At 40.6% G+C, this 17,181-nt stretch overlaps 2 protein-coding genes across 2 annotated transcripts in view; both read left to right on the plus strand.

Moving 5' to 3' along the window:
* The first annotated feature begins 359 nt into the window (after positions 1-359).
* On the plus strand, positions 360-8,399 carry plrg1 (pleiotropic regulator 1). Its single transcript, XM_041784204.1, has 15 exons — positions 360-520; positions 704-810; positions 974-1,110; positions 1,223-1,276; positions 1,731-1,824; positions 2,269-2,359; positions 2,449-2,547; positions 2,673-2,765; positions 3,268-3,417; positions 3,529-3,630; positions 5,166-5,268; positions 5,382-5,490; positions 7,359-7,498; positions 7,603-7,796; positions 7,877-8,399. The coding sequence occupies exons 1-15, from the start codon at positions 512-514 to the stop codon at positions 7,934-7,936; spliced, it is 1,542 nt and encodes a 513-aa protein (XP_041640138.1). The 5' UTR covers positions 360-511; the 3' UTR covers positions 7,937-8,399.
* Positions 8,400-13,741: 5,342 nt separating this feature from the next.
* dchs2 (dachsous cadherin-related 2) overlaps positions 13,742-17,181 on the plus strand; it is a 37,455-nt gene continuing 34,015 nt past the window's right edge. Inside the window, exon 1 of the mRNA XM_041785588.1 lies at positions 13,742-15,465. Within this exon, the coding sequence (XP_041641522.1) occupies positions 13,753-15,465 (1,713 nt within the window). The 5' untranslated portion in view covers positions 13,742-13,752. The remainder of the gene's footprint in view (positions 15,466-17,181) is intronic.

Genomic DNA, 17,181 nt, shown 5'->3' on the forward strand with positions numbered 1-17,181 from the left:
TGTACATATATTTAAACATCAAACATGATGGTCTGTTTAACTGCATTTTAAAAATATCTTTTACGACATAGTTGAATATACTAGTAATTTACAAATATGTGAATTATCTTTCCATGTGGAGACTTGTTGTAGCCTATCAACCGTTGTAGGTCACTATTCAGTGCCTATAGTTACAAATGACGATTAGACAATGTACATTATTTCTAGGTCGAAACATTGCTAAATGTGGTTGATTTATGAGACTAAAAATGGTAGATAAACTTCACAAAACCCCTGTAGGATCATAAAGACCGGAAAGTATCAACGCTTGTTTTTCCCCCTCCCGGCCGACAGGAGGTGCTGACAGAAAGCTAGTTCCCGTTGGTATTGTTTACTTCCTGGGTAAACGGTCGTCCGCTTTGTGGACATGTTTCTGAAATTTTGATAGCCCCCCTCCGTAAGAGCCAACAAAATATAGTCATTTAAACTACTTTTTCACCTCTGCTTATATTTTGCAGCTCATACCACCACAATGACTGAGGTAAGTCGATGTTTAAAGTCTGTTTTTGTCTCCCGCTCAGCGTGTAACGTGTCGGGCTAGGCTAATTGCTAGCTGAGGTTACGTTTACAACACGATTTCTCCGCTGTGGTTATTTGTGCTACAGAAAGAGAGAAACTGTATCGGAATAAAACTTTTGTTTTAAGATAACTCTTTACTTCACAGGAAGTCCAGAAGCACTCGGTCCACACCCTGGTCTTCAGGTCTCTTAAAAGGACTCATGATATGTTTGTGTCCGACCATGCTAAATCCGTGGCGCTGGACGACGTCAGGTAATGTTTACATCAAGAGGTTTTATATTGTAAAAGTTACTGTATTTTCAATGTTTTTCCTCAAACCAAAAGTCTGAAGACTGTTGTTGCCTTCATTTTAAGTGGAAAGTGCTTAAAATGATTTTAACGACAATAAAACGATCATTGTCTTATTTGTTTGCAGCTACAACTTAAAGATGGGTGTGAAACTAAAAGCAGAGTATGGTGCAGTCTTACACATGCCTGTCCTAAAAGAAGGAAAAGACAGAGTCTCACAGCTTCCAGGCAGCATGCAGATCCATCAGAGCTACACACAGCAAGGTCAGGACAGCCAGTTTTACATAAAAAATGCTCATATTTAAAAATTGTACCAAAACGCCAGGTATTTACAGGTCTATACAGATTAATCTGAAGATGTTCTGATGTCTTTAAGGGGAAGACCCCGAATACCTGATCACAGGGACCCATGCTTATCCATCTGGACCTGGTAAGTCCTGTGTTGTCAAACAAGTTACATGAATGCTTGTGATCACTTAGAGCAGTGGTTCGGGACCCAAAAGGTGATTGACAGAGGTCTTTCCAGTAGGTGGCAAATTTGTGCCAAGAGAAAAAGAATTTGTTTCTACTTATGTTTATAATATGTATACAGAAAAAAACAACCATTTTCCCAAAATAAGTTGAAATACCTCAAAAAATTACCAAATTTTGGTCCTAATGTAATGATTTGCTATTAAAACATGTCTTTTCTATTTGTTCAGTTAGGTTTTGTTCCATTTGGGTTCCAAACTACAAATTTGAGTGGTTGGAAATTTGTAAAAATTTTGGTTGCAATTTCTCTTAAGGGGATGGTGGTGGATCCTGATGCTGGACCAGTTCAGGACCACTGGTTTAGAGTATGTCCACTTCAACTAAACCAGCTCTAATACATGTTTTTCCAACAGGAGTTTCCTTGACTGCTGACACAAAGCTGCACAGGAATCCAAGCGAGGGAGGAGTTCACTCCATGGCGCTGGCTTTGCCCCCATCACAAGCCAGGTAAACCTGTCTCTGTTCCCTACACTTTAAGTACTGGACAGTTAATCAGTTTATAATTTTCAATCACAATTTTGGCTTCCAAGAGAAGCCAAAATTATTGGACTGTATTCCATGTGCTTTTGTTCATGGGTTTTGTCGTTTGTTGAGCACGTTTGTGTATTTTGCAACAATAGCACATTGCCAATACTTAAAAAATTAACTAATTTTCAGCTATTTATAATGATCATTGGTATGTTCATATGTATATTTTAAATATATTGCATGTAGTGCTTGCTTATCAAAGTGTTCTGATGTTGTTTAATGTTTAAGTAAGTAGATGCATGTTTCATGATTATGATCAATATCAGTTAAAATAATCATGATCATGGATGATTGAGCAACCCTACCATAAAGTGTTATTAAACAATGTTTGATTGTAATTTTTGCCTTGTTTTAAACATCCAGGCAGGATGCGAGCCGCACTGCAGCCAGTGTTGCAGACATCCATCGACACGCAGGAGGAGCAGAAAGATCTCATCCTCAGTCGTCAGCTGTGGTGGGTTGCAGTATGTTTTATTGTTAGCTTGAGTGTGTTACCTTGTTGTAGAATACCTGAAAAAATGCTGTTCTGATTATATATTTTAGTCACTATTGGAGGGAGGAGGAACCAGAAACTCAGCGCTCATGAGGAAAGCACCAACCATGCCTAAACCACAGTGGCATCCTCCATGGAAGCTGTTCAGGGTAATTACAGCTCATTTCAACTGTGTGAATTATTTAGCTTTTTTGTATATGCACTTGTACCCACTCCAACACCTGGGTTCTCTTCTTGTGCTATTTTTAACGGCAGTATTTTTCTAATCTGATAGGTCATCAGTGGCCACCTTGGCTGGGTGAGATCCATCGCTGTGGAGCCGGGGAATCAGTGGTTTGTCACCGGGTCTGCTGATAGAACCATAAAGGTAAAAAGATAGCAACTTTATTTGTTTTAATTGATTTCATTGTTTAGTAATTTAAAAAAGATAATAGATATCTTCCAAAGGTTTTTCACTTTGATTGGCTTTAAAAGCAATGCAATTAGTAATGAGTATTTAAGCTCCTATTTAACCTTGAAAAAATAAATTTAATATAATAGTCTTGACGCATATGAGGAACTTTTGTTTGCTTAGATTTTTGGCCCCTCCCTGAAGAAAATGGTACTTTTTAATCTTTGTTTTGTTCTAGTGTTGTGCTTTTGTAAGTCATGTTATCTCATTAAAGCTCTCCTGCTTTCTTTTGAGGGTCAGCTCTATCACTAGCTGTGAATATTTGCTGTGAAAATATAAAGTCAGCTTCTGCCACTTGCTGTTAAATTAATCTCCCCATCTGAAGCCAACCTGACTCAGTGAAGTTCAGCGTGTAGAAATGATCATTCTTATAAGTGATTATCTTTTTTTGTTTGTTTGTTTGTTTGTTTGTTTACAGATTTGGGACTTGGCCAGTGGGAAACTGAAGCTCTCGCTGACCGGACACATCAGCACTGTACGTGGAGTTGCAGTAAGCAACCGCAGCCCCTACCTGTTCTCCTGTGGAGAGGACAAACAAGTCAAGTGCTGGGATCTTGAGTACAACAAGGTATGAACCATGAATGAGTTGCACACAAATCTAAAAAAATAAAAAATAAATAAATAAATGGTCATACAATTATTTTTGAATTCTGAATTTTCTTCTTCATGTATTTATCAGGTCATCAGACATTACCATGGACACCTAAGTGCTGTGTATGATTTAGACCTGCATCCTACTATTGACGTGCTGGTGACGTGCAGCAGAGATGCATCAGCAAGGGTAAGCTTCTGCTCTTCTTATTCCTTATTAAATTTATGACTGACAAAGATGAATAAACTATTGACATGTTTTATTAATGGGTTAAGAAAGGATTCTCAGCATTGATTTCCATTCGTTGTTTTGGCATTTTCTGTTTTTGTCGCTAATATTTCCTTCCTCACTGTTTTAGTAAAAGTAAAACAAAATCTAAAGTTACATGAATGGGAGAGTGATTTTTACAAGTGACACAAATTTCCCTCTAGTCTTTATGGTCAGGAGTTAATCTTTCATTTTGCTTTCCAAGAGGAGAAACCTCTGGCTAATACATGTCTGCGTCTGACTCATGAAGCTCAGAGTGAACAGTTGTGAAATAATGCCCTCTGCTGGTTCATAAGTTAAACTACATGCATTTCTTTCACCAAGTTGAGCCCCTTTTCATTGAGTTTCTGTAAATTCTAGGACTGATTTTAAGATTTTATTGATTTTTTTTAAGGTTTTAAATGGTTAGCATCCTCCTTTGTGTTTGCAGTACCATACCCAGACTAGACCAGTGGTTCTCAAATGGTTTGGCAAGGCACATTGGTGTTCCTTTAGGAACGTTGAGGTGTGCCTTGGGAATTTGTATAACCATGCGTGATGAATTTGACTTTACAACAACTTAAGATACTTTTCCATATGTTTGCACTATTATTTTTTAATCCTATCCCTGATTAAGATACTCATTGCTACAACAATATTGTTGTAAAACTCATATTACCATCAAGTATCCAAAAATTGGACAACCTTTTAGAAAGCTTAAGTTTTTTCTGTGGTATGTCCGATATTCTCTAACTCTACATATTCTGAATAGTTTTGTATAAGAATGCTTAATAACCGGTGCAATTTTTTTTTCATTTATAAGCAGATTGCTTTAATAAACAACTGTGAATAAGATAGATTTAGCAAACATGTACGCTGCAGAAACACACATTTTAAAGTGCATTTGTGTACCTCAGTTGTTCCCAAATGATGATGGCTAGGGGTGTCTAGCTGGTTCTTGTGAAATTTAACAACCATGCATTATTACTTCAACTAAACATCAAATAAAAACATGTTCAAGATGGGATTTTGCATGAATATGGGGATGGTGTGTGTGTTTTGATTTTGGCTTGATCTTAGGTGTACCTTGGGCAAAAAACATTTGAAAAATCACTGGACGAGGCCACTTATCTTATATGGAAGGGGAGCCACTGCTGAAGACTCGCGTCTATATTTATCCATGACCCTGTGTGTTATTTTATATTTTATACTGTAAAGGAAGAATCTTAGTAATGTTTGTTGTATTATTTGCATTAATTGGTTAATTATCATTATTTGTGTAGATTCCTACCTTTTTGGTGTTTTTGTTTAAAAATGTTATTGTGTTTTTTGTTTTTGGGTGTTTGCCGTCGTTTGTTATGTTTTTATCTCAATGTTATTGTCTCCCCGTGGTTTTGCAGCACTTTGGTCCACACATATGTTTTTGTAAAGTGCTTTATAAGTCAGATTGACTTGATCTAACTTCTCTGCTTGTGCAGGTGTGGGACATCAGAACTAAAGCCAACGTTCACACCCTCACCGGCCACACCAACACTGTGGCCACAGTGAGATGTCAGGCAGCAGAACCTCAAATCATCACAGGTGAAGAATAGCTGTCTGTATTCAAAGAGTGCTAAATAAAGTGTCCTCTTTCATTAGAAATGTTGTAACTGTAAATGATGAATCACAGCTGATGACTGATGAATTTGTCACAGGCAGCCACGATTCGACCATCAGGCTGTGGGATTTGATCGCCGGCAAAACCAGAGCGACTCTAACAAACCACAAGAAGTCTGTACGAACTATCGTGCTGCATCCAAGACAGTAAGTTGCCTCAGCTACCAATGATGAACATTTGTAGTTTAAAATATCTGGTGTGTAATAGTAGTAGTGTAAAGCCTGGCAAAGTACCTCTAGAGAAGAAACTAAGAATTTGACATAAAGATGGATGGTACAGGTTGGTTATTTGGGACCCTGTCCAACTTTTAAACATGGAAATGCAAATAAATGTGTACGGACTGCTCAGTAGAAATGACCTATATATTTTTATCATATTCTGGATACTGTGTTTGCATGGGCACAGAGAAACCCAGTTATTCATATTCCTGTATACAAGAAAAGAATGAGTATCCCGGTTTCTGATCACTGAATCATATCTGTGCAAATAGTTGTGATGTTATTTTACGACACCAGACGAGGTAAGTTTGAAATTTGAGAAAAAATTGATCAGTTGTTTTGGGTTAAACACAGTTAAATGCCAACATCACGTTGCAGAAATGATATCCACCACGTTCTAACAAAGGGAGAAAACAAAAATAATCTCATTTATATTAAGAACGCTAGCTTACAGGTAGTAAAGCATCTGCAGAAAAAAAAGAGACTAAGAGGATGGCAAGGAGTGTAAGGGAGCTCTCAAATAAATAAGCTTAATATAACTTGATATTTCAAATTATTATGACTATTAGGCAATTAGAATTATTATTATTAAACACTACAAAAGTTTGGCAGACACGCCAAGAAAAGAGCGAAGAAACTTGCAGTTGACTAACTTCACTAAGTAACTGTCCCGGAAACGACTTCAAAACAGAAGTCTGTTAAAACAGGGGCTGCTCAAAGTGGGCCTTTAAAAAGGTTACGCTTTTACTTTGAAAAGTGCACCAGAAGAGTCATCGTTTCTAAATTTCATGACTGGAGGAGTTGACAAACTGCAGCATGCTTACCAAGTGTCGTCTTTCCATCTTCAGCTCACAGAGCTCTAATTCCCGGTAACTCGTGGCGTGAGCGGTCATTCTCTGTCTCCACAGTAAACTTCACTCAGGTTTCATTCATGGCTGAAAAGTTAAACTGTTCAGTTCAAGTTTTATCTTAACATGAGGGCGTTATGAAACAAAACTGCTGGTGGTTCACAGACAGATCCGCTGCAGACAGCCGCTCAGCTGTCACTCTCTCTTGCCAGAGCAGATAAGCTGTTCCTCCTCCACACAGATGCAGTATTTACAAGTATCTGAAGTTAAATTAAGTTAAATCAAATTCGTGTAGTCTGCAGCAGCAAGGAAACGGGATACTGCATATATATGACACAGTATCCCGTTTTACTTTGGAGTTCTCCGGGTTTCTCCAGGTTTCTCAAAACCAAGATACTGTAATATCCCGGTTTCTGAAGTCGTATACATGCACAAAGAGAAACCAGGATACTCAAAAAAACCCAACAGAAACCAGGATACTCAAGTCAGTGTAAACACAGTCAATGACTGTAAAGGATTTTCATCCAAGTATTAAAAACTGCTGTTATAGATTTAATAATATTAGCTTGTCCAAATACTTTTGAGTCCATGATAATGTAGGTACTCTGAATAAAACAGCTGTAATTCTTTAATGATAGATGCCACACTAGTATGAAACACCTTAACTCAAACCTTAAAGTCTACACTTAAGACACATCTTTGTTGATTTATTTCTAAACCTTTGTGGTGGTTAATAGAAGTAAAATGATTTTGAAAATGTGTCCAAACAATTATGGACCTAACTGTACATCCAGTTAAACTCTGAGTGTAGCATTGATATAAATATGAACAGTTGTCATAGTGCCAAGCTTGATAACTTTTCCTCCAGCTTTGGTTTCTGCAGCCAAAAGAAACAAATAGTTAATAATATGTGTGAAAGTCTGTTTTTGTATTTCCTGTGCTGTACAGATACACTTTTGCCTCCGGTTCAGCTGATAACATCAAGCAGTGGATGTTCCCAGATGGAAACTTCATCCAGAACCTTTCTGGTCACAACGCCATCATTAACACACTGGCTGTTAACTCTGATGGCGTTCTGGTGTCTGGAGGTACAAAAGAAAATCATAAACCTTTATACTTCTAATGTTAAATGTATTTCTAATTGTTTAATGATGCCCATTGTGATGCTTATTGAAACTTTCTCTCTCTGCAGCTGACAATGGGACCATCCACATGTGGGACTGGAGGACGGGATACAACTTCCAGCGCATTCACGCAGCCGTGCAGCCAGGATCCCTGGACAGCGAGTCCGGTATCTTTGCGTGCGTGTTTGACCAATCAGAGAGCAGACTGATCACCGCTGAGGCTGACAAGACCATTAAAGTGTACAAAGAGGACGACACGGCTGTAAGTTACACTGTCAGATTGTAAGTTAAACCAGATTTTAGCAGACGGATTGTTTGACAACTCTGTTTTCTTTCTTGCAGACGGAAGAGAGCCATCCAGTCAACTGGAAACCAGAAATCCTCAAAAGAAAAAGATTCTAATGTTTTTTATTTGTCCTTTTGCCAGTTTTTTTTTTTTTATTTCTACCTAACCTCCTGATGTAGATACACCCATGAAGCTTTTGCTTGTTACGTCTGTCAAAATTCTTCATAAACTCTCAAATGAACTTCAGCAGTCCTGTCTATTCTAAAAACCATTTGCAGTCTTCGTTGTACGATGTGAGTCCTATAAAATGGCCATCTCTGACAGCCAGGAACTTCCCTGAGTGTTTGTTCTTGATGACGACAGCTCTGAGGTGGCTCTGGTCCGTCTGATCCACCAACATCAGCCACTCGTCAGACACAGACAGACTGACCTCAGAGTGGACTTGGTTTCTGATCGGGTCGAACCCTGCAGAGGAAAAAGATGTCAGTTGTACAGAGGAAAACAGGCGTTGTGCTTTTTCTAGCTTGCTTTGTGAAGTTAACTTGGCTTCATTTAATAAAGACCTCATTTTTTCACACATTTGCTGTCCCTTTTCTTCAACGCTGATTATTTTCAGGACTTACCCAGGTATCTGTGGGTAATGACATTCCTGTAGTACTTGCAGCCGTTTCCTTTGATCTCCTCCCAGTAACAATGCTCTGTAGGCTTCTCATTGAGCTCCACTTTGTGTCTGGTGTCACCAGTCGTGCGGATTAGCTGCTCACCTGTGAAACATTTCAGTGTGAAAGGAAGCATCAGATACCCTGTTTCTAAAAGGAATCTGCTTTGCTACACTGCAGGGAAGTTTTTGTTTTTTTTGCAAGTCTCGGACTGATAATGGATCAAAAAACGTCTCAGTGGAAATCAAACTACTTGACATTATAGAAGCCCTATATCCACACATTTATGTACTCCTTTTGTGTTTGGTTTCTGAAGATTTCAACTCATTTATCTTGCTATCCCAGGATAACAACATTGCAACGTTGGTTTTTCCTTTTTAGTGAGTTATTTTTGTTGTACCTTGGGAAATTTAGCAGCATTGTCCTGGAAAAAACAAGATATGTGAGAGTTTAGAAAAATAAGCAAAAACTTACTCTTCATCACAGGAAAACTGTAAAAAAAATAAGACTGGATGGCTTCCATATATGAGATATGGCTATTAAAAAACAAAACTAATGCTTGTAATACAATTTTATAGAACAATAACATCTTTCAATGTCTTTCTCCTTCAATATTCTCCCCTTCTGCATCAACACACCGCTGCATTCAGGTCTTCCACTGATCAAAGCAGTGCAGTCGGTCTTCTTCAGACAGTCATCTAAGAACCTCTGGTTCTTGTCTTAACTTTGGACACAGACTCTAAACATTTTCCTTTGAGCACAGATTTGAAAAAGGAAAAAGGAGAAAGTTGCACAGTGCTAGATCAGGTGAAGGATGGATGATGGAGCACTGATTTGTTTTTGGGTGAGAAACTGCTTTACTGAGAGCGCAGTGTGAGCTGGTGTGTTGTCTTGATGAAAAAAGAAACCATTTTTCTCTTTTGGTCTCTTCTGACTTTTCCATACAGTTTTTCTAGAACCTGTTTTTAATAGTGCTGATTCACCGTAACCCTCCTGGAACCCACTCCTCCAAAGTGATTCCCTTAATGTCAATGAAAACAATTCACATGGCCTTGATTTCGGACTTGCTGTCTTCATCCTTGGTGACAATGGTGTTTTTCAATGCATTGACTGCATACTCTAAACCACTGGTTCTCAACTGATCCAGCCTCATGACCCACCAGTCTGTCTTACAACAGATCGCGACCCAAGTTTCCAAAACATTTTCAACAATGCATGTTTAGTTAATTGAATATGTTGCAGTTTGGAGCCTGATTGGACCAAAACATCTGATATAAAAAAGAAAAGGGATAAAACCGACTAATTTCATACCCTCTTTCCCCATCATCATGTGTCAATTTTTACCAATTTTCCTGAGAACTTGTGAAATTACTTCATTATCATGGGAAAAGTAGCCATTTATTGCAAGAAGAGGAGATTAATTAGCTGAAATATTTATCAAAAAAATTAAATTTACCCAATTTCACAGTAAAACAGGGTAAAATAATAGGTATCCAATGCATGTCCAATGAACACTAAAGGACTTTAGCCACCATTTTCTGTAGACACCTATTTGATCTGCTTTCTTATTGACAGACTATTTTTGTGTTACCTTGGGGGCTCATCCGCAAAAAAAAAAAAAACTATACTTGTCTGTCGATAAGAAAACAGAGAAAAATAAAGTCTGTGAAGAAGGTATGAATTTATTTGGATTCAAGTATGTTTTAGTTTCTGCTATCATGCTAAGTCTGTAAACAAACATTTTGACACGACAGTTCATTGATGTGCTTTTTTTGTGACTTAAACTGACACAATGTAAATTCTCGTTCTGACCGTGGTTGAGCCAGTAAAAGCCAGGGCCAACCAGGGGCTCCCCTGATATCTGACTGGCCTCCTTAACAAGCTATATCGAATCACTTAGCATATCTTTACCTAAATTGGACTCTACTGACTAACTTTGATATTATAAAAATTCAGTGTGAGAAAGTGGCTCCACCCTCCCTAATGTTTTCTGTATGTGGCCCATGGCGGAAGAGATCTAAACTCAACACCCAGAAAGGTATTCCATAACCACGAGAAAAGCAGCGTTTTTATTCGAAGAGAATAAGATCATTTCTGAGTTACAAGCTAAAAACAGCCATTTTAATTTCCAGACAATTAAATAAATAAGACATGTCCAGAAGAAAATGACTTGTTATCAAAAGTAAATGGAGTAAATGAAATCTGTGGATGCCTGTCCACTCGGGGCGTTGGCTTCGTGGTGTTAAAGTGAGTACCTGAATCATGGATGTAAAGCTTTGACAGCGCATGCCGAAACCCCCGGCCTGGTTTCTTCTTCAGGCGGCGTCTTGACGGTTGTGGCTCATCCACTTCCTCTGATGGAGGTTGTTCTTCTACTGCCAGGAGGTGACCCGCGTTATACATGATCTCCTCCTCCAGAGAGCTCACACACATCTCAAAATTCTCCTCTTTTTCTGCATTTCTGAGAGACATCATCATTGCTGGTTAATGTAGAACATCTGAAGGCTTACGTGAGCATTATGCACAAACTTTTCACTGTCTAGGTGTAGGCCATTTATCCATCTAACCTTTAAAGAAGATGAACTGTGCTATCTTTGATAGCTGCCTCCTCACCTGAAGTCAACCCACAGCAGACCTGCAGTGATCAGTCCTAGCCACTCACTGGCCTCCCAGTTGTTTGCCACCATGACGGGGACTATGATCACCTCCCGGCTGTCTGCATAGTTCAGCTCCTTCTTACAGCTTCTAGACGCCTGGTAGGCCGGAGTCATGAAAGGACAAATGACGACAGCCTCCTCTACTCCTGCAGCCATCCTAAAAACACACAAAGGACCACATTTATTCTTGTGTTTATCATCAGTGTGTGAGCAGAGATTTGAAGAGGCTTAACCCCATCCCTGTGTACTCACGCATCATTTATGTTCCCAGTCACCCCTCCTTCGATATCCATCCACACCGGCAGACCGTCCTCTCTGAGTCGGTCGTAGATCTTTTTCACAAGAGCCTGATCGTCCCACTGGTAAGAGAGCATGATATGAGAAGGCATTTTCCCTGTTTTCACTGAAATCTGTGAGGAAGTTGTTTTAAAGCGGTGGTTTTTACAGTTTATGGAGTCACTGAACAGAGCAATCCAGACAAAGGGACACTCTGTCGTTATGCCGCTTGTTTATCCAGGTGTACAGTTCAGGTTACACCTGTTGCTGGGTAACAGCTATAGAGCTCACAAACACAGATGGGAGAGTGTGCAGCTGAGTACGGAAGCCCACAGGGGACATGAATATGTATTTTATTTTACTCCATTTTTACATGACAGCTGCTAAATTCCAGCTGCTTTCTTCAAATCTTACCTTTTCGTTATTTGTATTATCTCAAGATAACAGTGATGGTTTTCCTGAATTGTTATTCTGATATGAATACATAAATTAGGTAATGTCAAGAAAACAACTCAAGTATCCTCATTATCACGGCACAGCAGATTAAAATGAAATGTATGGATGCATGATCACTTAGGGCTTCCATAGCAACTCATGAAAATAGATCCTTGCATTTTGAATTTGAACTTCACAACCGTCAATACCTTCATACTGACGTGTGTCTATTATTTTGGAGCAGACATTGAAAAATGAATCCACTAGAGGTCTTCGCTTCTCACCAAGCTACTTTGATGCTGCTCTGGGTTGAACTGTCAGTCGCATTCCTCAACACTGCCCCACAACTGTCAGCAGTATTGCAGCATTTGATCCCAATCTGTAAGCTTCGAGAGAACAGACTGAGAGGTCCGACTGTCAGGTTCAAAATGTAAATAAGCCTTAAGACTAAGCCCAGACACCCTCAAGAGAAAATGTATTATATTTATTTTGCTTGTATTTGTGATTTTCTGGTCATTACCCAAAGCTCATAGTTGAGGGTTTTGAGGTAGCTCGACAAGTGAATCCCACTGGCTCAGCTCGCTCTTCCCCACAAAGGTCTGGCACAACACCTGCAGTACTGCTGGCGCTGCACCAGTCCACCTGTTAATCTCACACTCACTTTTACCCTCACTCGTGAAGAAGACCCATAGCTATTTGAACTTCTTTACCTGAGGCAGAGACAGGCTTCCCAGCCATAAAGAGCAATGCACTGCTTTCTGGCAAAGAACCATGGCCTCAAATTTGGAAAAACTGTTGCCTCTGGCAAAGCACATAGCCAATCACAGTTGGCTAAAATTTTGGGTTGGGGTCAGATTTACAGGGTGGATATGGCCACCCCATGAATATGCCTATGTTGGTTTGCTTGCAGCTTTCTTTTCAATCTCATAGAAAGGCACCACCAAAGTGAACTGATAGAGTAAACCTTAACGCCAGTAGAGGGAGCCAACAATCACTACATTGTTTGGGCTTTTATCAGCTAGAGAGCCACATTAATCTCTTTAGCTTATTATCTTTAACCACTTTACTCTGGACAAACATCTACATTAGGTCTTTAGTGTATTTACCCACATCTCTATTGTTTAGGCCTACCTTCTTATTTATTTTGAATGGATATTTCAAACATGTATAATGCATTTATGCTTATCATGAATGTGGAGTTCAAGCTTTTACATTTTTTATAGCGTTTCTGTCCTATAACTATCAAAAATCAGATTCATATCTACCACACTTTAGTCTTGTTCTTTATTGTTCCATATTAGTTGTATATTTGCATCAATCTCTCTGAGCTCTCTGACTTGAACACTCTCAAACCCTAACACCTCCTTTTCGTTGTTTACGTGACTTTTCATGGGTTTTGTATTGGTTTTAAACTTTTCCCCACCTTTCAGGACATTTACTAAGTCAATAGGTCACACACATACCGTGCCACATTCAGCACGCGCTCCTGTGGGTAATCTCTCGGCCTATTTAGTGGACTCTTAAGCAATCATGGCCACAGATGGAGCTGATAAGCGTGGGACGCACGCGCCGCCTGCCAGGAGGTGTGTTCAGTGCGTTTAGTTGGTGCTCCGTGGTCACTCGGTGCCATGATGTGTGAAGACGCCAAGGGGGATTTACGCTTCTGCATGTGTGGATTTCTACCCTTTATAATCACGCAACAAGCTGATGGATAAGAAGAACGAAGTGATGGATACTGAAAGGCTGATAGGTGCTCTGTTGCGCGCGAAAATGCACGGTTTTGTTTACCTGTTCTTCTTTGGAAATTGCTCTAAAATGTGAGTTGGGGGAGTAACTTCAGCTCAGAAATATGTAGTCTAACTTGAAGCCTAAAGTTAAGAGCTCAGAGCCGTGCGTAAAGGAGCTATGGCTCGCGTAAAAGTGCTGCTTCCGGCGCTCGTTTTGTGGCTGCTTTGCGCGCAGACCCTTGGACAGGTGTTCAACCTAACGCTCTCCGTAAAGGAGGGGCTGCCCGCTAAAACTATCGTAGGGGATCTGAGAGCTGTGTTGAGCACGCCAAGCACCGGATTCTTCATCTCAGAGAGCAGGGACTCTTACGTGTTCAGAGATTTGGAGATAGACGCGGACACAGGTATCATCTCCACAGCTGTGGTCCTGGATAGAGAGAGCAGGGAGAGGTATGAGTTTGTAGCAGCCACTCTTACAGGAGAGATGATAAAAGTGAGAATAGAAGTGAAAGATGTTAACGACCACTCGCCTGTGTTCACCTCAGAAGAGGCTGACTTGGACATATCAGAGCTGAGCCCACTGGGGAGTCGATTCCAGCTGGAAGGTGCCAAAGATGAGGATGAGGGGGAGTTTGGTACCCAGGGATACAGGATCACAGAGAGCGAGATGGGCCAGTGGTTCCAGTTGGATTACCGCACTGGATCTGACAGTCTGGATCTCATTCTTGCAAGAAAACTAGACCGAGAAACCAAAGACTCCTATAGAGTAATTATTGAGGCCTTCGATGGCGGCATCCCAGCCAGGACGGGGACCCTCCAGGTGAACATCAAAGTCCTGGATGAGAATGACAATCCTCCGATGTTCAACCAGACTGAATATCATGTCTCACTTCCTGAAGATGCTGCGGTGATGTCTGCTGTGTGTCAGGTTCATGCCACTGACCTAGACCTGGGTGAGAACTCAAGAATCACTTATGAGATCAACAGGCGACAGAGTGACCCAAACGAGGTGTTCTCCATCCATGAAACCAGCGGGGTGGTGTACCTGAACAAGCCGCTCGATTTTGAGACCCATCCGTTCCACGAGTTGATCATCAGTGCCAGAGATAACGGGGCTCAGCCGGAGTACAGCAGCACTTTTGTGGGGGTGAAGGTGCTCAACATCAATGATAACAGCCCCATCATCAGCGTCCTGTTTCTAAGTGAGACAGGAGATCCAGTGGTGCCAGAAGCAGCAGCCATCGGGGATTATGTTGCACGGATTTCAGTGTCAGATCCAGACTTTGAAGAGGAACAAGTCATTGTCACGCTTGAGGGAGGTGATGGGAACTTCACCCTGAAGCAGACAGATGATTTTCTGTATGCCTTGTGCGTCAGCGCCGAGCTGGACAGGGAAGAGAAGGATCTCTATGAGTTGAAGGTGCAGGCCTCAGACTTTGGGAGTCCATCACTGAGCAGTGAGATGGTCTTCCTCCTGAAGGTGGCTGACACCAACGACTGCCACCCAGTTTTTGAGAAGAATGTCTACACCACCAGCATTCCAGAGGACGCTCCTCTGGGGAGCTCGATCATCCAGATGCAGGCCCGAGATGCAGACGAAGGAGTCAACTCAGAGGTCAGATACTCCATCCTCAGATCCAGCCAGGACAGCTTGATCAGCATCGATCAGGAGTCCGGCCTGATCACGACGGCTGCAGCTTTGGACAGAGAGACACAGGAGGAGGTTTGGTTCCTGGTGGTGGCGGCTGATGGAGGGGAACCATCGCTGTCGTCCACGGCTACAGTCACGCTGCAAGTGGAGGACGTCAATGACAACGAGCCGGTGTTCCAGCAGCAGTTGTACAACGTTTCCATACCAGAGCACAGCGACATTGGGAGCTGCTTTCTACAAGTATGTGGAAAAGTTTTACTTTTAGCATTCATCAGCTCAAACTACAAAAAAAAAAATCCTAACTGTGTTAGGGGCCATTCTTTCAAAAAAGGATGTTAATTTTGATTTAAACTAAATTAAGATTAGATTTGAAAAAAGATTATAAGTTAAAAATATATGACAAATAAGACTTACTGCTCTCCCTCAGATTAGTAAGTCACAAATATTACCAGGAATAAAAGCACACTCGATGATGCCTCTGAAACTGAGTTTTGTTACTTATAATCTGGTATATATATATATATGGCACCTTTAAATTCTTGAGATTGCTCTAATATGCTGGTATACTGAGGTAAATCTTTTCATGCAAAAAGTGTTTAAATCCTCAACTTTGGGATATCTGTCCTGGAAAGGTGAAGTTACTTTAGTGTTAGTACTTGAAGAAGAACGTTTAAATGTATACAGTGATGGAATGGAGTCATAAAAAGGCCCTGGCATCTGCAAAATCTACACTGAGCCAACTATTGGCACAACCCGAGACCAAATGCCCAACCAGGAACACTTAAATCATGTAAAATATTATCACTAAAGTTGTTGATGTATGTTGACAAGGATATACAGTGCGTTTAGAAACTATTCAGACCCTCTTCACTTCATTAAGTTTGTTATGTTGCACAAAGGAGAAGCTTCTGTCCAGCCACTCTGGGCTGCAGCAATGGTTGTCCTTCTGGAACTTTGTCCAGTCTCTACACAAGATCTCTTGAGCTCAGTCAGAGTGACCATCAGGTTCTTGGTCAGCTCTCTTAATAAGACTCTTCTCTCATTGCTCAGTTTGGCCAGGCAACCAGCAAGAGTCCTGGTTATGCCAGTCTTCTTCCACTTGAGAATTATGGAGGCCACTGTGCTCTTGGGAACCTTTAAAGCAGCAGACATTTTTTGTAGCCCTCTCCAGATCTGTGCTTTGCAACAATCCTGTATCTGAGCTCTGCAGCAGTTCCTTTGACCTCATGCCTTTTTTTTTTTGCTCTGATATGCATTGTCAGCTGTGAGGCCTTCTATAGAGATGTGCGTGCCTTTCCAAATCCATTCACATTAATTTACCACAGGTCAGGCCAGTCAAGGTGTAGAAACATTTGTGCAAAGATCAGGAGAAATGGGAGTAACCTTAGCTGAATTTCAAGTGTTTTTTGCAAAGGGTCTGTATACTTTATACTTACTAGTTGTTGGATTTTAAATAAACTGGAAAAAAATCTAAAACTCAGTTGTCATTTTGCCAATATGGTGTACTGAGTGTAGATCAATGAGAATAATTTTTTTTTTTTTTTTTTTTGACTGCATCAGGCTGCAACATAACAAAGTTGAAAAAAGCGAAGGGGGTCTGAATATTTTCTGAATGCACAATGTACAAGAACACTAGGAGGCACAAGGATATGGTCCCATAGAGGGAAACATTTACCACAAATGTTCCCTTAAAAGGCCATTTCATAATTATTACAACCATTTTTGCAGTTTCTCTTTCTGACTCTCTAACATCTACTGACATCTCATCAGACAAAAGTAGCTCTCAGTCTGTTTGCACAAAGACGGCAGTGTTCTCCCTCAACACTCAACACAAACACTCTGTCCAGCTTAGCGCTGAGGCTTCGATACAACAGATGTGATGCCTGGTACCACACTGGCACAAGCTGACGCCTCATTACAGAAGACGTCTTATTTGGCAACAAATATCACACCAGA

Source organism: Cheilinus undulatus, linkage group 4, assembly GCF_018320785.1.
Source record: "Cheilinus undulatus linkage group 4, ASM1832078v1, whole genome shotgun sequence".
Lineage (NCBI taxonomy): Eukaryota > Metazoa > Chordata > Actinopteri > Labriformes > Labridae > Cheilinus > Cheilinus undulatus.